The sequence below is a fragment of the Fomitopsis serialis genome (genome assembly GCF_022376445.1).
Source record: "Fomitopsis serialis strain Sig1Antser10 chromosome Unknown B0H18scaffold_156, whole genome shotgun sequence".
Taxonomy (NCBI): Eukaryota; Fungi; Basidiomycota; class Agaricomycetes; order Polyporales; family Fomitopsidaceae; genus Fomitopsis; species Fomitopsis serialis.
Window position 1 is genome coordinate 68,770 of NW_025955116.1, and position 24,913 is coordinate 93,682.

A 24,913-nucleotide genomic window follows, 5' to 3' on the forward strand; every position below is an offset into this window, starting at 1 on the left:
ACGTTCTCAGAGAAGCCTGTGAGCATTTTTTATTTTGTATTCTCTGACCTAACTAGGCATCTCTGTACACTAGGGAACATATACTGTACTCTGTGAATGAAGGGCTACCAGATGATACCAAATTTCCTTATATGGCAATCTGACGGCCCGGCCGTTTTTCACCGAGCTCGGTGGTTTAACCTCGGCCATTTCCGAGCTCAGTGCTTCAACAACAAACTCGGTCATTGAACACTCAGCTCGGCCCTTTAACTGGGCCCCTTAACACTGAGCTCAATGCTTTGATACTGACCTCGGCGGTTTTCACCGAGCTCGGCGCTCAAAACCTCGGCCCGAGCCTCGGCCATTTATCCTCGGCGCCGAGCCCGGCCAATTTTTCTCGGCCACCGAGCCTAGCTGTTTAACCTCGGTGGTTCAATACTGTGCTCAGTGGCTCACTACTGAGCTCGGTGGTTTGATACCGAGCTTGGTGGCTCATCTCTGGGCTCGGTGGTTCAACTCTGAGCTCGGTGGGTGGTTAAATATTGAGCTTGGTTGATACAACCTTGGTCATTTTCCAGCTGAGCTTGGGGGTTAACAATTCTTGTTGTTATATCACCGGCAGATCAATTCTGAGGGGTCTGGCTGGTTTTGGAGAAGCCCGGCCGGTCTGTTCATCTGGGGTCTGGCCGGAAGGTTAGAAACCAACCCCCAGTCCCGGCCGGAACATTGAGAATCCAAATCTTTGGAGGCCTCCAGCCGGATCATTGCTGAGTGCGCCGGCCGGACCATTGCTGAGTGCTCCGGCCAGACCATTGCTGAGTGCTCCGGCTGGACCGTTGAGAGCCCAAATTTTTGAGGCCTCCGGCTGGGACACTGATCAAAGGTCCGGCCGAAACGTTGGGTATGTGTCCAGCCGGACCGTAGGAAGCCTAAATCTTTCGAGGCCTCCGGCCGGACCGTTGACCAGAGCTCCGGCCGGGACGTTGGATAACAGTCCGGCCGGACCGTAGGAAACCCATATTTCTCAAGGCCTCCGGCCGGTACGTTCACCAGAGCTCTGGCTGGAACGTTACCCAACACTCCGGCCGGACCATTCCAAACCACCACCCTCCCTCCGGCTGGTTCGTTGCTGGCGGCGGCCGCTCCAAACGGTAGACCCGGAGTGCTCCGGCCGAGCCCGGGTACACTGTTAGAAACGGGCCAAATGCACTCCGGGTGGACCGTTCGAAACGGTCAAGTTCCACTCAGTAATGTGCAGTAGGCTCACCCGGGTACGGGTACGGGTCACGTTTTTGTGACCCGTGACCCGGACTGTACCTGCCACTTGCACAACCGCCGGGACGGGCTGCATTGGGACACTAAGTTCCCACCGTGCTCGTGCCATCCCACCGCCTGAACGCAAGAAGCCCAAACACGCGACTTTGCCAGGCCATATAGGCATATCTTTGTATAAGATCCCTGTAGTTAGTGCAAAGTCATCATGCATAAATCCCTGTACCCACCGTGGCCTGCTCTCATACATGAGCTGCCACTCGCTCATGTATGAGCGAGGCGCCGTCGGTCGTTACCCGTTATAGCAGCCACGCCGGGGCAGCCCGGTCCTGGCCCGGTCTCTTCGTCCGCGGCGGGGCAGCTGATGCGAGGCTGCCCCATATGGATGCTCATCGGGGTTACTCATCTGAGATTAGGTACGATCTCGATTCCCTTGCGCCGCCGCCCTGCCCGCTGTGTGGCGTCGGCTTCGGCCAAACCCGGGAGCTCGCAACGAGCCGAGTGAGCGGCGAGCGCTTGCACCTGCCATTTACGACCTCCACCATCCCGCGTCGGTGACCGACGGTCGTTAGAGCACAGCGGACACGAGGTCAGCATGTAGCCGACGCTCATATCGAGGTGAGCGCAGATGCACATGAGCGAGCGAGCTGACCGTAGCCACAGGACGCGGCGACCTGCGGTACAGCACACTCGTCGACCGCGAGCGCGTAGGGCTAATGCCCCGCGTGGAAACACAGCCGACGGATAGACAACGTGCACGGGTGCGAGCACGAGCGGACAAGCGGACTGGTGGACTCGCGGATGGACAGGCAGGCGGACTGGCGGGCAGGAAGACGGATGGGCAGACCGGCGGGCAGGAAGACGGGCGGGTAAGAAGACGGGCGGTTAGGAAGACGGACAGACGAGCGGACGGTTGGGCGACTGAAGCAGACGGGTAGGAGGGCGAGCAAAAAGGCAAGTGACTCGGAACTCCGAACAGGCAACAGCCCACGCCCACCGCGAGCGCGCCGGGCGAATGCCCGGCACGCAGACACAGCCGACGATGCACACGCAGACGGGTGAGCAGGCGGGGAGGTCGGCGCATAGGCAGGTGAGTAGACGGGTGAGCGGGAGGGCAGGCGGGCGAGCGGGAGAGTAGGCAGACGAGCGGGAGGGTAGGCGGACGAGCGGGAGGGCAAGCGGACGAGCCAGTGGGCAGTGCAGAACGAGCAGGCAAGCGGACAAGGAGGTGAGCGGACAAGGAGGTGAGCGGGTAGGCAATGGCACCAGCAGGTGCGCGCAAAAGCAGGTGAATGGGTGGGCGAGAGGGCAGGCGGGCGAGAGGGAGAGCGAGCGAGAGGGAGAGCGAGCGAGAGGGAAAGCGAGCGAGAGGGAAAGCGAGCGGGCCCAGAGTGCAGCTGAGCACTACACGCACGACAACCGCGAGCGTGCCGGGCGAATGCCCAGCACGCAAGCACGGCCGACGAACGGAAGGCCGATGCGTGAGCGAAAAGCGGGTGACCGCAATGGCGGTGACGCGACCGAAAAGAACGCTAAAGCCACACAAAAACCCAACCGTGAGGTCGAGCAGTGGTATGCGAGGCCTCTGCGTCTATGAGATGTACGGGGGACTGTACAGTGGTCTAGGTAAGAAGGAGGAGGACGGACAAGACTCCGAACGACGTGGGAGAGCTTCGAAGATGTCGAAGACTGTTCGAAGACGAGGGCTAAGCCTCGAAGGTAGGAGGGAGGGTTTCGACAGACGTGTCGAACGAACGGTGACAAGGAAGGCGAGCGACGGCAGGAGAAGAAGTGTAGAGCCTCTCGGGGCAACTACGAGCTGGTGAACGTACTGGCGAACTGACTGACTGGCTTCGAACGTACTGACTGACTGGCGAACTTGCTGACTTCGAACGTACTGGCTGACTGACGAACCTCGCCGGTGCGAGGTGAGATTGAGAGGGTAAGGGGGTCTCTGAGATTCGAAGGGAACCAGTCCCAGAGTATATACAGGGAAACACGGCTATTACCACTACGGAGCTCCGACGGCCCCAAACATCCGGCTATGGCTTCTAACACGTGACAACTGCTCTCGGGCTCGCTAACCAGTGGTCCGAAGGCCGACCGGCTATCACATGACACCGGAAACCGAGACCACTCGTCGAGGATGTGAGACGACCTGCAAGGACTCACTGGACATCCTGTAGCATCCTATGGTCTCGCAGGAGATCTTCTAACACCGTAGCACGTCTTCTAACATGTTCGAGTGTCTTCTAACACATAGTGCATCTTCGAGTGACCTGCGTGCTCTGGGGTTGTCTAGATAGGTGGGTAGGTGCTCCTATAGCGTCACTGAGGTGCCGGAAGGTCGTGGATAGTCTTCCAAGGTGAGCCAGGGTTGGCTACGAACTTCGAAATCTTCGAACAGTTGTAGTGGATCTTCTAAGAGCTTCAGAGCATCATAGAGGCCTAGATCGCATTTTCGGGGCTTAGATAGCCTAGAGGCGTATCAGCGGGCAGAGCAGGGGCGCAACGTGCAGCAATCGCAAGCTTCGAGCGCACAGCGTGACTGCCCTGCTGCCCCTGCATGTAGACACGACCGACGTGTTTGTAGGTATAGAATATGTAATGGGAGTAAGAATGTATTTCGTAAACATGAGACCAGTATATATCAAGCTAGTACGCTCCGTATGACCGCCGAGACTCAGAGAACCAGTATACAGTACTACAGTAGTAGTAGTGCAGGCACCCTACTGTACACGATAACTTGGGGTTATGTTGTACTAGTGCATCGACACATCTGTTGTAACATATGCAATTGAACACGTATCTGATACTTAAGACATGCATACACAGTGCGAAAACGCTCAGAGGGCGAGTCGTACGTATGTTGCAGGCCTAAGTAGGACCGTTAAACGCGTTGTGATTGGCTGAGAACAGCCCGAGCACATCGGACTTGCCCAATTTAGTGAGGCGACAAATAGAGACAAACGTTCGGTTTACGGGCGCCCGCACAAGTGCTACCATACATACTGTAACTCTACCATCTACCCGCCTCAGACCGATCCTCAGACCAGCAAGGACGGTGGTGCATCGACCAGCACAAACAGCGGCGCGTTTACCAGCACGAACAGTGCGTCAATGGGGCTGCGTCGGTGGACACAAACGACAGCGGAGTGTCAACAAAACACAAACGGTGTGTCACCGGGTACAAACAGCAGCGCGTCGACCAGTAGAGGTCGCGCGGACTACACGGGCGGTGTCATGCATACCGTGATCATCGATGGCATCGACTGTAGCTCGTACGCCCCCTCTTCCTCTTCCCAAATGCCATCGCTAACATGTCGATTCATCGCAAAGACGAGTGTGTCGACATCCATGGGAAGCTGCACGAGGGCTGCATCCGGTGCCCCGGGAGCCTGTGAGCCGTCGTCCACGCCCGGGAGCCGCCATCCATGCCTGGGAGCTGTTGTTCACGCCTGCGAGCCTGAGCCTGAGCTTGGCGAGCACAGCGTGGAGCTTGTCAGATACGGCCTGCATCAGCGTGGGCGCACGGGCTTGACGGAGTCGATCTCGCGCAGGCGGATGAGGCCTACCCCACATCCTAGCTGCTGCGGTATGTCCATGCCCATGCACACGATCCACTACATCCAGCCCTTTGTCGTCCTGCACAGAGAGTCGCATGATCTCCGCTACTCCTTCGCGGGCCCGCGGCTGCTGCACCCCCTCGCCATCATGCACGCTCCTTCCGCAAGCCACGGGAATGCTCAGCTGCGGGCCACTGCAGGTTCCTGAGTGCGCCATACAGGTCGTAAAGGAGCACAAGCGCGGGACGAAGCACACGGAGGACGTCGAGGCCGAGCTGGTGGCGCTGCTCACGAGGGATATTGTTGGCATCTGAGCTTACTGTACATTGTCGATACCTGTACGAATACATATGATCACTACAACCGCAGTGTTTGTCAGCGCGTAACAAATTGTCGGGTCCTCAAACATACCCAATTGGGAAGGCCTTCGCGCAAGCTTCAGCAAGACTTGAATCAATAAATGGCATTGTAGAGAACAGAGTCCCAAATGTATGTCACGGAGCGCGACACACAGTGCATATGTCATGGAGCACAACATACGTGCTATATACGGCACCATGCCTAGCCCTAGAATGCGTGAGATCTTGCAGATCACAAATCACGATCGTGCTCGCCCGATCCGGGCCTGCAGCGGCGTTAAAATTGGAAGAGCGCGCGATAGGACCTATTTTGGGTAGGTGCCGCCACCGCGAGCTCATCCCGGCGCCGGGTGAGCTAGGCTGTCCCTAAAGGGCAGCTGCCCATTCGGGTAGCGAGCGGGGCGCCCGCCTACAGTCATTACAGTGCCTTTATACATAAAGGCTCACTGTAAGCTCTGGCGTTTATGTATGATCCATTTGTGCTAAGCACAGGGATTCATACATGAGTCTGCCAGCATCTGGTGACTTTGCGGCCAACAAACGCACGGTGGGCATACAAGTGATGCGTGGGCAAGGTGAGTGAGTGCCGACACCAGCGGTCAGGTACGCTAATAGCAAGCACAGGGCACAGCAACGTGCAGCACCAGTCTGCTGCACGACGTGTATGATGACCGACCGATGGACAGGCGACGGGCGAGCGCGGGCGGACGAGCGGCTCGGAGTGAGCAGCCTACCGGGCAGGAAAGCGGGCTGGCAAACGTGCAGGCAGGCAGGCGCAGGCGGGAGAGCAGGCGCACAAATGGGCGGGCGGAGAGCGGGTACCGGCAGGTGGGCGGGCGGATAAGCTGGCAACAACGCGCACAGCGACTGCGAGCGTGCGGGGCAAATGCCGAACGGACCGCATGCCTGAGAACACGATGCACACAACAATGGCAAGCACGCAGGGTGAATGCCCTGCGTGCAAACACAGCCGACGGGTGCATGCCCTGCAGGCACACGCAGCGGGCGGGCGGACTGCGGGCATGGGCGCAAGGGCGGGCGAGTGAGTGGGCGGGAAGGCAGGCTGTCACGTTCCGTGCCACCAAGGTCATTCCCGAATTCCGATTCCGTTCCTCCATCTCCGTTCTCCGATTTCCGCTCTTATTGTCTTCGTCTATCTTATCTTCTCCCGCACTACAATTAGCGTACCGCATGGTCTCTGACTCGTACGAACAATTAGCTTATTGTATTCGCTCCGGTTACTAATATCTCCGGACCTCCGTTATTGTTCTCCGTACCATTTCCTCCGACTTATTGTCTTCCGTTCACAATTAGGACTCTTAGTATAAAAGACCGAACTGTAGCACTGTTGTACTCCAGTTCAAATATCTCGTTTAACCAATTACGATCCCTGAGGTACGAAGGTATCGTTCTTATGATGGACCACCATGAAACGCCTTAGTGATTCCTCCGGAATGGCAGTTTGTTCCCACAGTGCACGTGACTTGCAGCCACCCTGATAAGCAGAGATAAGTAACTGTTAGTATGGGTTGCTTATCTGAGCCTGAATTTTCAGACTCCCAGACGATGCGACTTGCACCAACAGATACAAACAAATGCAGTGGCTAAGCGCTCAGTTATGGATATGAGGCCCATGAAACGCCTTAGCAGTTCCCCCAATAAGGAAATTGGTAAACATATCATGTGACTGGCAGCTTGGTGGGTCATTGCTCCAAGCGCTCACACACTGTAGGGCCTATATAGCTCAGCCAGTAACAAATCATAGTATACATAGTATGCTCATCTGATAGCCCTTCATTCAGAGAGTATACAGAAATTCTATTCAGTGTATACAGTGGCTGGCTAACCCAGGAAATGCAAAGCAAAAAATGCACATGTGCCTCTGCAGATTCAATCTGCTTGTTTATGACTCAAATATGATCTATATGTACACTGCAATGTATATGTGTAGTTCAGACACTGTGGACTACTCAGTAGCTTCAATAATACAGGTAACAAGGACTACATCAGGAAAAAAATTCTGGGCCCATTGCACCCACTCACAACAACATAGCCAATATAGGCACTCAGAGCCGGTATAGATTCAGGTGACCGCAACAGTGCAAGCCATAGCCCGCCATTGCATGCCTAGGCGCGTGCGAGCGCCACAGTAGCAGTTAGCCTGGTTGTTGTAGTCATTCATTGTATGTACTCGTCAATTGAAGATATGATAGTAACAGCTTCTGCAATAGACATCAGTAGTTCATCATAACTTAATTCACTATGTCGAACTTGAAGTAGTGCCCAGAGGTTCGTGACAGTCGTGTGTCAATATTACTTGACTAATCCGAGCGACTTGTAATTGTGTACTGTTATTCTGGTAATGTCCTATGGTCTACGGATATGTACAAGTTCACACATAAGTCGGTCGCAGTATCGAGCGCGTTATCCTTCGTAAGTCGTCTGTCTACTGCCCTGTCATACTTCGGGACCGGATGACAAGCACGGCGAATCTTGTCAACACTAACGATGCTTGCATTAGGCTTCCCGCCGCGCGTTGACCGAGAGACTAGGTAAACCGGGTCTTGACAGCGGCCATCGATCGCAAGCTCTGGATCGACGATGAAGGCGGTGTCGAAGTGGGCGCCCTTCATCGTACGCTTGCCGATGTATTTGCAAGTCTGTTGCGACGTGTGCGGGACCCTGATCTACGTGTAACGCATCCCCCGCGGGCGTCCTGACACCTGCCGTTCCTGCTCTTGCTTCGTATCCGCGGGTATGGGCTCTGCGCGGGTGACTTGGAGTGCGCGAGAAGCCGATGCCGGGTGGACGAAAAGTGGGCGGGCGAGGAGTGGACGCGCGAAGGAACAAGTGAGCGGACGAGTGGGTGGACACATGAGCAAGTGGACGGACAAGGCGCTAGAAGCGCGAGCGAGCGGGTGTGTGAGTGAGCGGGCAAGCAAGTCAACAGGAGAGCAAGCGCGAGACGGATGAGTGCCGAGTGAGCGAACAAAGAGACAGGCGGGCGTCCGGATGAGTGGGAAAGGGGATAGGCGAGTCGGTAGATGGGCAGAGCGAGTGAACAGATGCCAGCGGGCGAGTGAATGGACGCCTGTGCAGAAGGTCGATGTGGATGACCAGGCGAACAGGTACGCCGGTGAGTGGCCGATCGGCCATGACGAGCTGATATGCCTGCGCATACAGGCAGTCAGTAACCAGATAGGCGCATGATACAGAGCGAGCAGAACCCGATAACGCGAGCAAAGCATCCGGGCAGTATAGTCCTAGTCGCCCGAAAGTCAAATGCGGTGTCTTCGTTTGATCGTCTCTTCAGCAGTCGCTCGCCGGATGTCGATACGTGGTGACAACATGAACAGGACAGCAAGGACACGAGCTGCATCCTGGGCTAATCAGAACGCCGACACGTCGCGTCGTTGGTAGTCGGCACTACCGGGGACGCAAGCGTTTTATACACGCACTGGCAGCAGTAGACACGTTCAACAAGTGCGTACCTCTCACTCTCGAGCCTTTGTGCTCGCCTTCTTGACCCCGCCCCAGCATCCCCCCTCCTCGTCCTTTGCCTTGCCCTCAGCTCCTTGTCCCGAGCTCGTCGTGTTTAGGCTGGTCTTGTCGCTCGGTTGGCACGCCCGTCCTGTTCGTCCGAGTTTGCGTGGCCAGATTGCGTGGCACAGAGGCATGCGCGGCTGAAGAGAGACCGCCAGACTTCCTGAAAGGGCTGTGAGCATCTTGACAGCGAGTGCGCAAAGAAATAGAGGTCGAGAGTACGACTTCAAACTCAAGGTGTCGACTTGGAACAAAAACGCGCGTCGTCGGGAAACACCGAGGCAGGCACTTGTCTCCCACTCTGCTCGGGCATCAAGTGCGTGACGTGTCCTCTCCTCCTACCACCTCTGCACTGCAATGCCTCTCAGCCCACGTCTCATTTCCTATCGCTTTACCGTGTATCAATGCTATACCACCTCACCCAACAGTGCCAACAACATGCTGAATGGTCACAGTGAGATGCTATCGCACAATGCCAGCAAGCCAGCAACGTGGTCGTCGACTCGTCATTCCTGACGAGCTCGGAAGATACCAACGCAACAGCAAGAACTTTGTGAGTAAACCTACTTGAGGCGGCTTCGCCATGTGGTTAAAGCATAACTAGCAGGAGGAGATTGGGTAGGGTGTATCCAAGCCCTCGTACAACAGCGAACGCGCTCAACAACACGTCGGTCAGTTTGCAGTTACGTTTTCACTAATATTAGTCTTATCTGATGTGTAGACTATGGAACACCCTCGTGTATTGTACAGACAGTACAGCGGCGAGGAGTGTACTGTACGACCTCGGTCCTCGCTTGCACACGCCCAAAAGATGAGTCTGTTACATTGTGAGTGACTACATGCACTAACTTCGTGATGTCAGTTGTTTCGCGCAGTCAATAACTGATACATATTTGGATGGTAAGATTGTTCATCCGTAATCAGTGATTTATGCTGATATGTCATCGAGCAGCGGGGGTCCTGCGTCTTCACCCATCCACAATGAATGATCATGCCAGATATTGCTGGTGCGTTCTCGTGTCTGCGTTCATGTTGCTTACCTGCATAGTAGGTCTCAACATCAGCAAGTGTTGGGGTTGAGGCCAGCCGAGAGGGGTCTCACTGCTCTGGACGTTGCGCGTGCCGACGACACCATTAGTATTATGTTTACCCGTAGTGTATTGCATACAGTGTGATATGTACTAGAATCTTGAATAATAACATCTCATTTACGAAATCTCGTTGTGCCCATTGTGAACTGTAGTAGTTGCATCAAAATCTGCAGTGTATCTACGACTGTCTATTGCCCAAGTATGGTGTGCTATGGCCCGATTATGATGGACTATGGAGTCCAGGCATGGTGCTACAGGATGCTATGGGGTGCTATATGGCCAGATGCCAGAGCTATCGTGTACAATATAAAGGGGGGTATGCATTAGGGGCTATGGACACTATGTAGGCTACATGGTATCATGTGGCAATTCTCTTTTTTCCTGATGTATACTGGGTAATCTGAGCATCTTTTGCCATCTTATGGCCCTTGCATACAATGTAATGGTAACCATTGCAGCTCAAGGCAATCATACACTTGTCTTTGATGTGTCTGTATATTTCATAGATTTTCTGCATTTTTCTGAGCCCTACATGCCCCTGTTTGTGTATGATTCCTCTTTGGGAAGGTCACATACTCCATATGGTAATTATGCATCCACTGCTGGCTTTGTCTTGCTCACAGACACAATCTAGGGATACATACCTGAATGTGTACTTACACTATCATCTTATGGCAATGTCCACTAAATGAATAGTTCCTAGAGTGGTGTGGCAGGCTATATGAACTGGGGCCACAGCAACCAACCATCTTACCAGGTTATTGAGGATGGTATCTTATCTGATGTCAAACCCATGCCATATACAGCTTTATTCACATTGCCTGGATCATTTTGAATATTGTCTCAATTTTCCGCTTTTTTCTGAGTCTAAACAAACTCTCTTAAGCACAGTAACAGTCCGCACCTACATCGCTTACTAAGCGCCCACCAAGCGCCCAGATGCCGTTCGGAGGTGCAACCGTGCGGAAATTTGGCACGGTTGCACCTCCGAACGGCACGAGAGGGATGCCGAGCTGCTCTGATTGGTGCAACAAGCCCTTTTCTGCCCTAATCAGGCAGGCTGCCGAGGTTTTGAGCTGAGTTTGAATCTCAGCCACAGGCTCCTTAGTGGCACTGTACCTGCTGTACTGTGGCCTCACTAAAATGCGGAAAATTCCCAAAATAATCTCTGTGATAGGTATGATGTCATAGAGTCTATAGCTGCTGTGACTTGCCCATTACCTTCACTGGTCACGGCACAATTCACAAAACAAAAAAACATGCAAATGCCTCTGTGCACATGAGTGCATCCCTTTTCACCTCAAAAGTCTCTCTTTTGAAGCCTATATGCTGCCCACAGATTCTCTGACATCTCAAACCTGCTAAATAGGGTAGCTGACCTTCCTAAAATGGTAATTTTGCTTAACCTGCTCAGTCTGGGCTCACAAAATGCAGAAAATCAGGGAATATTATGTGTAATCAGACTCATCTGTATTGCCTTGTTTATGAAGGCAATTCATCTTGTATGGAGGCCCCCACAATATATCACTAGTATGACTTGCCCAGTTGTTTGAAATTCAGGAAACAGAGAAACACATGCATGAATGTGGCATTTGACTGGGATACACTGACTGAAATCTAATCAACTCTTATAGAGGTTATAGAGATGATAAACTCATTTGATAGCCCATCATTTCAAGGGTTAATCATACATTGGAGGAATGAAGAACAAAGGACAACATTTAGAGAATCACAAGTGACTGTGCAGATATGAATGGCTTGTTGTCTCTGAAACACATTGCCTATGACCTGTATGGATATGTGCATAGTTTACAATGCATGGATGTGTCTGGAAGTTGCACAGCACAGCTATTGGTGGGGAAAAATGGTAATAACATGCATGTTTTGATGTCTCAGCACTGAATGAGCATATAGGGCAATCCTCTCCACTTGTAAATATGCTCAGGGATGCTCCACATATATCCTGGAATATGTTCTGATTAATCCGCATTTTCTTGACCCCAAAACAAGTGAATTGTGCTCCAGTACCAGCATGCACTTACATCGCTTACTAAGCGCTCAATTAAGCGCCCGTTGCCGAAGCGGAGTCGTCGACAGGCCGGAATTCCGGCCTGTTAGACTCGCAAGCCAGTCGTTGAGTCCCGCCACCACCTTTTCCGGCACTCCTCTTTTGGAAACAATAAAAGCCAGGAAAGGAATCGGAGTGCGAAAAGGAGGTGGGGGCCTCTAACGACTGGTGCAATTGGACGCCGTTTACCCCAGTACCCCCGTAGCGCCCGGGACTTAGAGATATCGCGGATTGTGCTCTGCCGCCCTCAGCAGCAAGTACTGCGCTCGCGAGTTGTCGCATTCGCCATCCCATGCACATATGACATTGTAATTGCCAGAATACATTCTCGTATCAATGGACATCAGTCCATGGCAGCATACAAGCCCAGTCGTCATTCACCGCCTCCTCCGAGCCCTCTGCCTCGCCCTGCCGTTCCTGCGCCGCGCGCGTGTGCCCGTCCGCGACCGCGACCGCGACCTCGACCCCTGGTAGCTTGGAATGCAAGATAGTTATCAGAGGTAAGTTGGGTGCTGAAGATTTCCGCGTGCGATGCAGTCGCGCCGCCATGCTGGGACGTCGAGCTCGGCCCAGCCTGAAGACTGTATGGGTCAGGTTGCGGCGATGGCCATTGACGGTATGGTGTTATCGGCAGTGGGTGGGGATGGTACTGCACCTGGTGAGTGGCCAGGTCGTGTGGATTCGGTATGCTGGCATGGAAGGGAAATGACGGCAGCAATGGCCCGGGCGCATGAGATAGGGACGGGAACGGTGATGGTGGTAGAGATGGGTATGGCGAGAACGGTACAGGCGGGAACGGTGAGGGCGGTAGAGACGGGTGTGGCGACGGGGGTACAGATGGGTACCGTGAAGGCGGTAGAGATGGAAAAGGCGATGGTGGTAAGAATGAAAACGGTGACGGGGTTACAGATGGGTAGGGCACTCCCTGAGATGGACCCGCGCTGCTCGACTGGGTAGTTGGCGTGTGCGTGTGTACGGAGACGACATTCTGTGAGGTCCCTATAAGGCTACCCAAAGATTCCGATGTCTATTCAATGTGTGTCAATGCGAGCAGCGAGTGTAATGTCCAGCTACTAGTAGCAGTCAGGCCTCGACGTACCTCAGACGGCTTGTTGGAATCAGTGTGCCGTGCGCGTTTGTGTGAGTGAAGAGGCTCATGTCCGTCCTCGGTAACATTGGTGTCATCGGTGTTGCCACGTTTACCCGCATGGCCCTTGCGAGCGGATGCTTTCTTCGTGCCATCATTCCTACTCGCGGCCTTCTTGGCCTTTGGAATCGAACGGATAGGCAGCGACAGCAGGAGATCTGTCAATTCGGCCTCATACCTGTCACGCCATAGCCACGTCTTGAGCATTGCTGCAGCCACGGCACGCGTGATGGGTCCGACAGAGGCCAGGCGTTCGACCCGTGTGTCGCTGAGGATCGCAGTGGCACCAAACAGTGCATGTGTGTGATCTTCCTCAAGCTTCCTCTCGCGCCAGTCTTCGAGGGCGGTCTGCGTGGCAGGGTCGGGGAGACCTACTTTCTGTTTTGCATTCTTCTGGGCAAGTTGGCCCAAGAGAGGCGGGCGTGCTCGATTCAATAGTGATGGGTGGCATACATCGCAACATGGGACTTCGGAAGATGGGTTGCGCTCTGATGAACAGTGGGTCAGCTCGATTTCATGTCTGGTGAGTATGATTTCGGCACTTTACCAGATGCTGGGCACTCATAGATGGACCTCCAGACTTTCCGACGACACTGAGTGCTTTGTACAAAAGCGAGAAGACCTTCATCGTCAGTGTCGTGGTCAAGCTTCGGGTGGTCCGCCGGGTCGAGGGTATTGTCCCCAGCAACACCCGCACTACCTCCGCGATTGACGCCATGTCGCTTGGCGTAGTCTTTTGGTGTCTTCTCGCGACTGTCCTTCGGAGGTCCGCGAGCTTTGCGTCTGTGGCGTTTGGTGGATGGTTTTGTGGTCGAGTTGGATTCGTGGGTCGGCGATGTCGATGCTAAGTTGATTGAATAAGCCGACCGCTCCACAAGGAGGATCGCAATCCCGGTCCTATTACGCGCGCGTGCGGCACGTCCAGCTCGCTGGATGAAATTTGACAAGGTGGCAGGCAGCTTCCATTGCACGACGACATCTACGTCAGGAACATTGCATCCCTGGGATGACCATGACGTGAGTAAACTACCGTGTCATGGCACTGCAATGGAATCTCGCTTACCATCCCAGCAGCGTCCGTACACACCAGAATACGGATCGGACCGATCTTCAGGTTATCTGCAGTGACGTCCGCACTGCTGTATTCATGATTGTTGCGGAAGGCCGCCATGGCATGCGTGCGGTATCCAGCGGACATCGTAGCATTGAAAGGGCGGATGACACCCAATTCGTACAAGGCAGGGTTGCGCTGTCGAAGGAGAGTCCCGAGGTGATCGATGATGTCGTTACCAGTATCAATGTTGTCGACGTAGAGATATGTCTTTGGGATGTCATTTGCTGTCTCGATCTTCTCTGGTAGCACGAAGTCTAAATCAGCAAGCGTGTTTTGAGGGTGCTCACATGCGCGAACAACGATCGAGACATTGGGGCGATCATTTCCGGCATTGACAAACTGGCTGCCAGTCTTGGGGAAGTGGAGCTTGTTATGAAGATCACGGCGGACACGCGCGGTCAGCGTTGCCGTTACAGCAATGATAGGTGTACCCGGTGCAAGGAACACTCGTACAGTTCCGAGGCTCGCATATTTCTTACGGAAGTCTGCTCCCCAGTGGGACAGACAGTGTGCTTCGTCAACAACAATGCTGATGACTCGGCGCATGAATCGGGTGTTCCGTAGAATGCGGTCCTTGAACGTGCTTGACTGGAGCATTTCGGGCGAGATCAAGATGATGCGATATTGACCCTGCAGAATTTCCTATACATAGAGTCAACATGACCCCGAGGGCGCAGATCGTAAATGGTGTTTACCTGCATAATCTGTCGATTCTGTGAAAGTGTGTTCTGACCGTTGACAGCAATGGCAGTCAGGCCAAACTCGGTCTTGAATGTCTCGACCTAGTGAGCAGAAATAAGTGTACATGTTCACATTCAAGTTGGGCATGAGGACCAACTCGAGTCTCGACATACCATTTCTTCCTCCAAAGCCAGTAGCGGACAGACCATAATGGTCGTCTTCCCTTCGTTGGTCGGCCAGAGATGAGGGCCTGCAGCAATGGCTGTTTTCCCGGAGCCGGTTGGGGCTTGAATAATGGCATCAACGCCTTCGAGCTGCGCCTTTACGCCTTCGAGTTGGAAAAATAGCGGCTCACTGCTCCAGCGAAACCGTGTCTGCATGAGCCGGGCGAGCTCCTTCACCTCCTCTGCGGTGAGCTTTTGTTGTTGGTGCTGTTGTAGAGTTTTCCTACTAGGGCGGCGTAATTTATAGGCATACTTCGCAGGTCCGCGAGCCATGGAGTTCTCAGTGCAGTGAGTGTAGTGAAAAGCGAGAGTGATCGACAGGCAAGCCGCGATCAACTGCGCGCCTGTCAGCCCTTCGAGTGTTGTCGGTCATGAACTCAACTCCAATCGCTGCTCACCCTCTCTCACTTCGACACTAGGTCGTCCGCCGAGTGGTCTGCACAATGTCACAGGATCAAGTACATCCATTCAGTCCACTGCCCCGGTCTTCACCACTCACGGAACTATCATCGGATGTCGACGAGCCCCGGGCCCCTTTGCCCTCTCTATTCTCTGCACTCTATCAAATCCCTGCATCAAGCGACCATGTCATCTCGGACACGTCCATGCTCCCCAAGTCCCCTGCACGAACTGTTGCAGATTGTCGTCGCAAGGACAAAGCTGATCGTGATCGGGCTCGTCGCCTCGAGGAAGAAGCTGCAGAACAGGAGCGTTCAGCAATCTGTCAAGCCGCATGCGAACAGGCCCTTGCAATACTCGAGGAGGCGAACGTACCTTTTATTGAACTCCTTCGCCTCATGTCTGACCCCAGTGGTTATCGCGGAAAGGAAAGGTACTGGGGTCTATTCCGGGACCGAGTCGGTGTTGTCGAGGTGCTGGATATGTGGGTCTCTTCGCAAAATAGCGCAACAGGAAGAGAGACCGTTCGCGAGTGGGCCTCTGCATACATCGCTCGACTGGTAGCTCGCGAAGGTCATGCAGTGTGCAAGGACGGCTTCCTGCGTACCGAAAAAAAGGAGATCAACGAACACTTTGCATTGGACTTCAGCCTCGAGGCATTAGCCGGAGATCTCGAGTTTATTTGTCCATTGATGATGGATCTGTTGTCCGCCTTCAGTACATCCACAAGGCAGAAACAAAAGAGCACCGCGACGAGTCTGCAACGGCACCAAAATGTGAGTACATACTGAAGCTCAGCACGCCGGATGTGTACTCACAATCGGCTTTAGTATCTCACCACGAGCGCACTCATCTGTCTCAGTGCACGCAGTCAGAAGAATAACTACGCGCGCAATGTCTTTGGGCTGTACGCGTACACTTTGGGGGCGAAACGCCAGATGATCGAGCTGCTGTCACATCTTGGGTTGTGCAGTAGCTACAATACCCTCACCGGAAACCTCGGTGATGACACCCTGGACCCGGAGGATCCCACGGAACTTGCACAGTCAGAGACTACACCTGCTAGCGACACAGAAAGCTCAGAATCCGAGCTATCGGACAGTGACAATGACGACTCACCTAACCGCCCGCGCCCTTCAAATCCAGAACCCGATTCCCCTGCACCATCGACTCTTCCGAGGCAACCTCATACAACTGTTCCACCAGGCGGTCTCATCAATCCACCCGACGGACCCGTCGATCCACTAGATCCACCACCCCTTCACAATCCACCATCGCATAGACCCTCTCCGATTCACGCGCAAGAGCCGTCACCTGCAAACTCGGACGATCTTCTCTGGGCCCAGGTCGATGAGCTTCGAGGTACTGAGCAAGGAGATAGAGGTGCCGAAATCCTGGCCGCCCTTGATGACCTTCGTGCTGAGAGTCGAGGTAGTGGCCAGCAAGAAGATGGCGGGAAGGACAACTCCAAGAATACGGTGAAGAAGAAGCGAGTCGAGGGCATTCTCAAGCGCCTCTCGGATGCGTGTCGACGCGCTGCACGTGCTAACGCATCGACACGTCTCGTCGCGTTTGTATACGACAATATCAACATGGTCTTCCGCGTCGCTGAGCAGACGATTGGTCGAAAGGACACACAGGAGAACGGCACATGCGCCACGGCATTTGAGCTATACGGTGCGACTGAAGATGCCATGCAGTGTGCGGACCTCATGGCAGGGATTGTCAATGCGCCGCCACTCGGTCGTAATGATGTGCTCTTCACGCCTCAGGAGAGCCTCGACTTCAAAAGGATTCTCCAACACACTGTTCTCCAAATCATCGTGACACACGGCGGTGACAATTTTTCACGCTTCACGAAGGATGTCGAGGGCTTTGGCCCACTGCTTGAGACGCGCATCCCTCTTCATCAGACCCGAATCTTTCCACTGCCATCCATGAAGATCGACGAATCGACCATCGTTGGCAATGCAGACCTGACGAAGACTATCCTTGCAGAACTGGGGCAGGACATGGGGGCAGACGGTTTTGGTGATGTTGTCCGGGTCATTGCTGGCGACCAGCTATCCATTGCACGTCTTCGTTCACTCGCGAAGAATCGTGCTGGCCATGACAACTTCACGAACTCTTACCTCTGGGCTGTCACAATGCCTGGACTGTTCCACTATAAGATGGCAGGCTCACATGGTGTTATGGAGCTACACTACGGCAAGACCACGAGTCATCGTAACCCCGGTTCACTGGCCTTCCACAACACTGTACTCGACCGCAAGCCGATCACCCTCACAAGCCTCCCACCCTTCCGCGTCTGTCAAGATCTCATCTACGTCTCGTTGTATGCACGGGTCCTCGTATGCCTAGAGGCAGTCAGTGCATGCGAGTCTCTCGATGACTACGCGACGCATGTGTCATGGACGCGGCTCCAGGAACACACAGCCGAGATCGTCGACCACTACACAGACGGCCGTACAGTGGGCCGCCTACGCACGGCTCGTGCGGCCGAAGCACGTCGCATGGCCACCGAGGCTGTTGAGGGTGGGTCCAGCAACGAGCCATCCTCGTCAGGTGAAGGTGTCCGTCGTAGTACTGTGACAGAGGCGGCGACAGCAAGCGGTCAGCCAAATAACCACGAGGCTGAACAGCACATACCGAGGGAAGGTGATATGGTGTACGAGAATGCATTGCTCTTCATGCGTGATTCTCTAGTTCTGCGTGCCTTGACAAATGCAATCAAAATGGGTGTATCGGGACGCATAGTGTTAATACTCAAGGCGTTGGCGTTGATCTATCGCGGATCTGGACGAACAAAGTATGCTCAGGAGGTATTATTCTTGATACACAACTTAACTCACGTCTGGCCGGAGGGACTACGGTGCGTCTATCGACCTCATCAATCACAGTCACTCACCTGATCAGATATGCTGCCCAGGAAAATTGTCTTGAACAACTGGCTCGTGAACCCGACGGGCAAACCAGATTCGTGGGTCGAAGTCGACCTCTTGCAGGAGCATATGAATTTCTGGATTAAGGTGAGTTTTACAAAGCTAGGCATGAGAGCACGAAGAGCTGACTGTTGTGACACGACTCACCGTCTAACAGACGATTTATAGGGCGCACGGGAGCAACGCATCTTGGGAATGGCTTGCGATGATCTCACCGTGTATCGACATCCTTCGCCGCCTATCTACACAAATGAATGCGTCCCTCGGTGCAAAGCTAGGGTCAAAGCACACAAGTCCGAGCATCAAGAAGGATATCGACATACTCATGAATTCCTTGCGGCACCATCGTGTTTACGAGGTCATTCCCGGCCGCACAATTGACGATGATCGACCTGTCGTCCCCGACGCATTGACACTTGGGCTAGAGAATCTTGAAGGGCCACTCGAAGACTTCAATCAGACCTTTTCCAAGCTCCAAGCCCGCTGTCGGACCACGCCTCTTGTGGGCGGCAAGTATCCGGGTCAGACAGTCGCGTCGAGTCTGGCCTCGGAGACTGTTTCACGGACTGCTGGGCCGAGCGATGTAGGTCGAGCAGTGCCGAGCAGCTCGGAGCTTCGTGGTGGTGCGCTGGATGGCATGCAACGCGGCGACGAGAACAGAGATAGTGACATCGAAGAAGACGACAACGACGAGGATAGCGATGAAGAGGAAGAAGAAGACGCACAGCCCCAGGACATCATGTTCTCGCTTGACACCGCGGGCGATGTAGCACTCGATCCTGACCGTGTTGGCGACTTCGAGTTTGGTTCCTGATACTATTATGCAAAATAAAACCACTTTCCTCCGTACGGACAGCGACTTGGGCCGCTGGACGAGCTCTCGGTGCTCTGTGCTCAGTAGACGATGTGCGCGATTTCTCTAAGTCCCGTTTCCCACGGGGGTACTCAGGTAAAGCGCGCCCAATTGGACCAGCCGTTCTGGCGAACGTGAGGAGTGCCACGACTGAGTTTGAAATTTCTTACGCCAGAACGGCTGGGAACGAGCCTACCGGCCTGTCGACGACTCCGGTCACTCAAAAGGGATTTTGGAGCACTCCCATTGGCTGGAATGCTGACAAATGTTACCTTTTAAAGTAATCTTTCAATCTCAGCTCTTCATGCCGAGTTTTTTGATGGCTTCAAGCCACACTAACTGAGCTCTTACTAGAACCCCATTAAATGCAGAAAACTCCCAAAATATTGCTTCTTCATGGAATGCCCCTTGAGTACTGACAAGGGTGCCAGATTAGGTGTTCTTGTTGTTTTTCACAGAGTACTGACCTTGGCAAGTGATACTGGGGATATAAGCAAAATGCTTGTACAAGACAGTTCCACATGTATGGGCTATGTGGGGTGGAGGATATCAAACATACAAAACTGCCATATATGGTTAGTCCCCTGCCCATTTGGGAAGTTGGCCATGCATGGCCTCTGCAGGACTGGATAAATAGCAGGAAAATAAGAGAAAAATTAGATAGTACTATGAATTTGTATTGGGTTGACTGTTGAGGCCATATGGCAGAAAACATATAATAATGCAGAGTTTCCCATGCATAGCCTGATACAAGCCACTCTTTCAATGAGTCTTGGTCCATCTTGTAAGCACCATTATCACCTGGAATTCTCAGGGACTGGCAGCTCCAGACAGGATCCCAGGCTATTCTGTTCAGTTCAACTCTTGAATAGGCCCTGCAAAGGCAGGCTATTGGGCTGAGTTTGAAAGCAAGCCACAAGCTCATTAGTGACACTGTATTTGCTGTGCTATGGTCTCCCAAAAAACAGTTGGGAATATTCCCAGTCATGTATATGATGTCAGAGAGGCTGTACATAGTATGCCTTCCCATGGATTCATATAAACATGGCACCCACCATTCACAAAGCAAAATAAAATACATATTCCTCTGTACACACTGGTTCTTTCACTTTGTTTGTGTTTCCTGTGATGCTCGCCAACTGCCTATGGATTGTGTGGCTATATGAGACCTGAATGAAACCTGCCATATGTGGTACCTGACCTTCTCAAAATGGAAAGTCCGAGTTATCTGCTGTGTCTGGGCTCAGAAAATGCGGATTAAACAAGGGAATATTCTGTATGATTCCACTCACCTTGTACTGCTTGCTATAAGTATTGATTGGCTCATGTCTAAACCCATTGGCAGGCAATGCATATGCAGAAAATGGTGAACACCTGTGGCACAAAGGCCATAGTTAATGCTGAGTATGTTCATAATATTGGCTCTGTCTCACATGTGAATGGCATAGCTATCAATATTATGGGTTCACAGAGCTTTATGACACTGTACTGATCCTAGAAAGTGATAGAAAGACATTGTACAAGTTGTGTTGTGCATCTACTACTGTTGCTAGAAAGTCTATAGGCTAGCAATGTCATAAAGTGGGGACACCACACATAGGTGATCAAATGCTTTGATGGTCTCTGCAATGCTAGATAAATGGTAGGAAATGAGATAAAATCAGCTGACTGTTGTAGGCCAATGCATGACAGTACATCTCAGATGTGCTCATGCAGAGTTCACAGCCTGATGTCTGCAGCTCTATTGTCCCAGTCCAGTATAAGCATGTCTTTGACTGATTGTATCAATATGAAGCAGTGCCAATTATACAGTATGATGGTGCTATGCTTGGTTGTTAATTGCTCATATAATTTTTGCCTGGAGCATATTCAATGTCTGTATGCACTACCATCATCCTATTCTCATGCAACGGCCCTTGGTATGTGAAGATAGAATAGGCAGCTCTTGGCTTGTTCATATGGGCAAAAATGTATTGACAGTGGTGTCTGTTTGTGCAATGTCTACTATCACTCATATTGCAGTGTATGCTGTGATTTCTTCCTGATTGGGCTCAGAAGAAGTCATGGTTGCCATGGAAATAATGCAGACTTGCATTGCTTACTAAGCAACAGTGAAGAGGCCATATTACAATGGACTTCTGAGCCAATATATGGCTGTCCTTTTATGGATCTCTAGTCAACAATATGACTTTGGGAGTACTCTCATTTGCTGCAACTGTTTCCTTTTACATGTGATGATAAAATATCAGCTACTCATGTTGGGTCCTTTCATGTTATATGGAAAGTGGAAATATAACACTTTAGACCCAGGTGTGAACATGTGTGATATTTGAACAGCATTGGAAATTTGTGGCAGCGTGCCTACCAGTACACCATTTGGCAGTTGATCCTGGGTGGTATCTGCCATGCCCAAGGAATGTCAACATGAAAAATATAGTGTCTAATCCAAATATAGTACCATACATTGTATGTGCACACAAAATGAACAGTCAGCCAGAAAATGACACTGGTGATTATCGTGGGAGTATGTCTGAAGATATAGAAATCCCTGGACTTATGATCAGAGAGCATGACCATTGATAGTATGCATTACTAGAATACCCAGGAAAGGCCCATGTGCAAGTCTTAGTATGCAGTCTGTTGTTAGGACAAGGCATTGAAAACCCTTTTCTTTTACAAGAAATTCCATAGATATGGTCTTTGACTAGGGTAGGCAGCAGGAATTGTTATCACTCCTGGGCTTTGTTATCTTTATTCTAGATTCTTTTAATGGACTTCATTTGGGGTTCACAATGCCTTCTGACCAGATTTAAGTGATCTTTTTTTCCCACATTGTTATTCTTTGTGGCACCTATTGGTGTATGTTCTGACTGGACTATTACCAAGTTTCTAGTGCTCTCCTTAGACCCCTTGTGACCAGATGCTTTGAAAGATATTACTGGGGTTCTATTAGCTCAGACTATGTTATCTATTGATATATTATCCCAGCTGGCAGGCAATCTATGGGTGACTTGTCAAGCTGTACACTATTTCTGAGTGTTCATAAGGCTGTGCTAGTGTTTCAGGACAACATGCAAGTGGTGTGTCATGAATCACAGAGCACATCCTTGATGATCAGTGAGAATTATTGGCACATCTACCCTTGCCTTACAATGAGCCTGTGAGCTTATTGTGCATCTTGAATGGCCTTGGAAAGTGGTGTACTGAGTCTTCTACTATTTTGTAGTATTTTATCAAGTATTTTATGTAGCTAAAAGGCTGTGCATGAATGCACAAAAGGAGCATCCCTATGAGCAAGTCCAAACATACATCTCATCTACCACTTGCTTCTGTACTCTTATGCCAGTGTACCTTCAATTCATCAGTGATCAATCCTGCCCATGACTCTATCAGTCTTGATGGCACTTACTATGGTGATACATTGCTTCACATTGTACTACATGAGCCCATTACTATTGACTCAGAAGCTGAGCTCCAATCCAGTAACATACCTTAGTATGGCTTTGTACTACTGGTCAGTGTTTGGTAACTGTTCACTTATGGTGAGAGCAAACTGCACATTCTTTGGTTGTATTCCTTGTATAACACATCAATTCTTGACAGGCCTTTTTCAGAATTCCTTACTGGTATACTTCTCCTCTGTATATTGGTTCCATCCTCCACTGTTGATTGGTTTGGACTTGGGGAAGTACTGTTAACAATCTACTGAAAGACATCCTTTGGTATCAGAATTTCTCTGATCAAGGGCTAATACTTGTACAACAGCACTGACAGCAAGTCCCAACTGAGTAGTGGTTACTGTAGTCAACCCCCCAGATTCCCCTTCCTTGAGTTCTAGTTGATCTAGAGGCTCTCCTTACTGATTTGCAACATTCCCAAGCTATTTGCTCTATGTTACTATCAATGCAAACCAGTAACACTGCTCATTAGTATTCAGATCATATTGATAAGCAACTTGGCAATTTACCAAGTAAGAAACAGATCCATAATGTCTGTTGCTCATGATTGCAAGCTATGATCCTCATATTACAACAACCTAATAAATTAGCAGGCTACTCTGAAGTGCAAAATGTGGAAGATATGTCAGTACTCTATGCATAGACAATATACTAGCAGTCTTGCCAACCATGACTTCTGATGCGGGCAGCATGAAGTTGTTCATAAATTGACATATCTCCTACCAAAGGGATCGTACTGCCAGCTATGGCCCTCTCCCCAGCAAGTCCGAATTCCTTTCCTCCGAACTCCTGTCTGAACTCCGGACTTCCGTCCGACCTCTGTCTAGCTTCTCTCTTCTCTCTCTCGCTCTCGTCTTCTCCTCCTCCTTCCTCCGACTCTATCTCCGGACTCCGTCATAGTCCACCTCCGTCCAAGTCCAAATAGAGGACCTCGTCGAGTTCTCCCAGGGGCATTGTTAATAGCTTTGCCAAGTCCTCACTCCACTGCGCTCCGAAACTCCGGACTTCGTAACTCTGACCTCGGACTTCGTCTCAAGCGCACGATCCTAACAGTATATTCGAACTGACTCTTGGGATCTCGACATGACCGACAATTTCCGCGGGTTCTCCGCCCGACGTTATAATGTTCCGTTGGTCAACAATCCGACTCTGGTTACGCCCACTCGAGCTGCACCCGTTACGCCCACAGTTAGGGGTACCGCTGTGATACTCCCACCGGACACTGTTTCACGTTCTCCGGTTCCTTCTTCCCGTCGCACCAGCCACAATCCGTTTGAGGATCCTGCCTTCCGTGAAGGAGGAGCAAACCCGGTCTATAGTCTGGGCGGGCCAATCAACTGGCCTCCACAACCGATTCCAGATCGTTCTCCAATTCTTCCGGAGTTGGTTCCGCTACCTCCTTCCATCTGTTCGTCACCTCGTCGTGACCCGCCTCCAACGGGTCAGGATGTCAACCACGAGCTCGCCGGAGCTATTTCGCTCCTGGCTACCACCCTCCAGTGACAGTCTGCCGCTCCGACGCAACCCTCTTCGCGCGAGCGGAACAACGTCCGGGAGCCGGACCAGTTCGACGGTTCGGACTCGACCAAACTCCGGTCGTTCTTCACCCAGCTGGAGCTCGTTTTCAAAGCTCGCCCCCAGACATTCGACTCCGACGAGAAGAAGGTCACGTACACCGTCTCCTATCTCAAGGGTACCGCTCTGCAATGGTTCGAGCCGTACCTATTGGAGCAAGTGTCGTCTACCCCTCCCTTGTTCCTGACGGACTACGAGGAGTTCCAGCAGGAACTCCGAATCAACTTCGGTCCGTACGACGCCACCGGACAAGCGGAGCACGATCTCGTAAACCTGTCCATGTCCGAGAATCAACGGATTGCGAAGTACATCACCAACTTCAGCTGTCTCGCGACACAGGTTCGTTGGGGCACTTCCGCCCTCTGCTACCAGTTCTACAAAGGTCTTCCGGCGCATCTGAAGGACCGCATCTCCGAAGTCGGGAAGCCCTCCACTCTGGAGGAGCTCCAAAACCTGGCCCAAGCGCTCGACCATCGTTACTGGGAGCGCAAGGCTGAGCAGTCTAGGGAATCCCCCAGCTCGCACAAGTCCGGCCAGAAGTCAGCCGACTCCAAGTCCGACTCCAAAATGTCGCAGCCTGCGAAGTCCGGTTCCTCCGGCTCGCAGAACACGTCCTCCTCTACTCCGTCCAAGTCGTTGACT

General features: G+C 52.2%; 5 protein-coding genes across 5 annotated transcripts; 3 read left to right on the top strand and 2 right to left on the bottom strand.

Moving 5' to 3' along the window:
- Positions 1–4,074: 4,074 nt before the first annotated feature.
- B0H18DRAFT_959769 (uncharacterized protein) lies at positions 4,075–5,131 on the top strand (the record flags this gene model as incomplete). Its single annotated transcript, XM_048042861.1, has 3 exons — positions 4,075–4,111; positions 4,166–4,846; positions 4,905–5,131. 3 exons carry the CDS (start codon positions 4,075–4,077, stop codon positions 5,129–5,131), a joined length of 945 nt encoding a protein of 314 aa, XP_047886625.1.
- A 2,396-nt stretch (positions 5,132–7,527) lies between these two features.
- B0H18DRAFT_959771 (uncharacterized protein) lies at positions 7,528–8,332 on the bottom strand (the record flags this gene model as incomplete). The annotated part of the gene is made up of 2 exons (XM_048042862.1): positions 7,528–7,836; positions 8,294–8,332. 2 exons carry the CDS (start codon positions 8,330–8,332, stop codon positions 7,528–7,530), a joined length of 348 nt encoding a protein of 115 aa, XP_047886626.1.
- Positions 8,333–9,076: 744 nt separating this feature from the next.
- B0H18DRAFT_959772 (uncharacterized protein) lies at positions 9,077–9,894 on the top strand (the record flags this gene model as incomplete). Its single annotated transcript, XM_048042863.1, has 6 exons — positions 9,077–9,173; positions 9,199–9,272; positions 9,470–9,546; positions 9,582–9,619; positions 9,672–9,726; positions 9,771–9,894. The coding sequence occupies 6 exons, from the start codon at positions 9,077–9,079 to the stop codon at positions 9,892–9,894; spliced, it is 465 nt and encodes a 154-aa protein (XP_047886627.1).
- A 3,231-nt stretch (positions 9,895–13,125) lies between these two features.
- On the bottom strand, positions 13,126–15,512 carry B0H18DRAFT_1087777 (P-loop containing nucleoside triphosphate hydrolase protein; the record flags this gene model as incomplete). Its single annotated transcript, XM_048032204.1, has 7 exons — positions 13,126–13,183; positions 13,204–13,492; positions 13,573–14,026; positions 14,089–14,781; positions 14,835–14,921; positions 14,994–15,236; positions 15,453–15,512. 7 exons carry the CDS (start codon positions 15,510–15,512, stop codon positions 13,126–13,128), a joined length of 1,884 nt encoding a protein of 627 aa, XP_047886628.1.
- A 137-nt stretch (positions 15,513–15,649) lies between these two features.
- Positions 15,650–19,199, top strand: B0H18DRAFT_1144321 (uncharacterized protein; the record flags this gene model as incomplete). Its single annotated transcript, XM_048035677.1, has 6 exons — positions 15,650–16,219; positions 16,274–16,445; positions 16,890–17,914; positions 18,062–18,315; positions 18,373–18,472; positions 18,543–19,199. The coding sequence occupies 6 exons, from the start codon at positions 15,650–15,652 to the stop codon at positions 19,197–19,199; spliced, it is 2,778 nt and encodes a 925-aa protein (XP_047886629.1).
- Between the last annotated feature and the right edge of the window lie 5,714 nt (positions 19,200–24,913).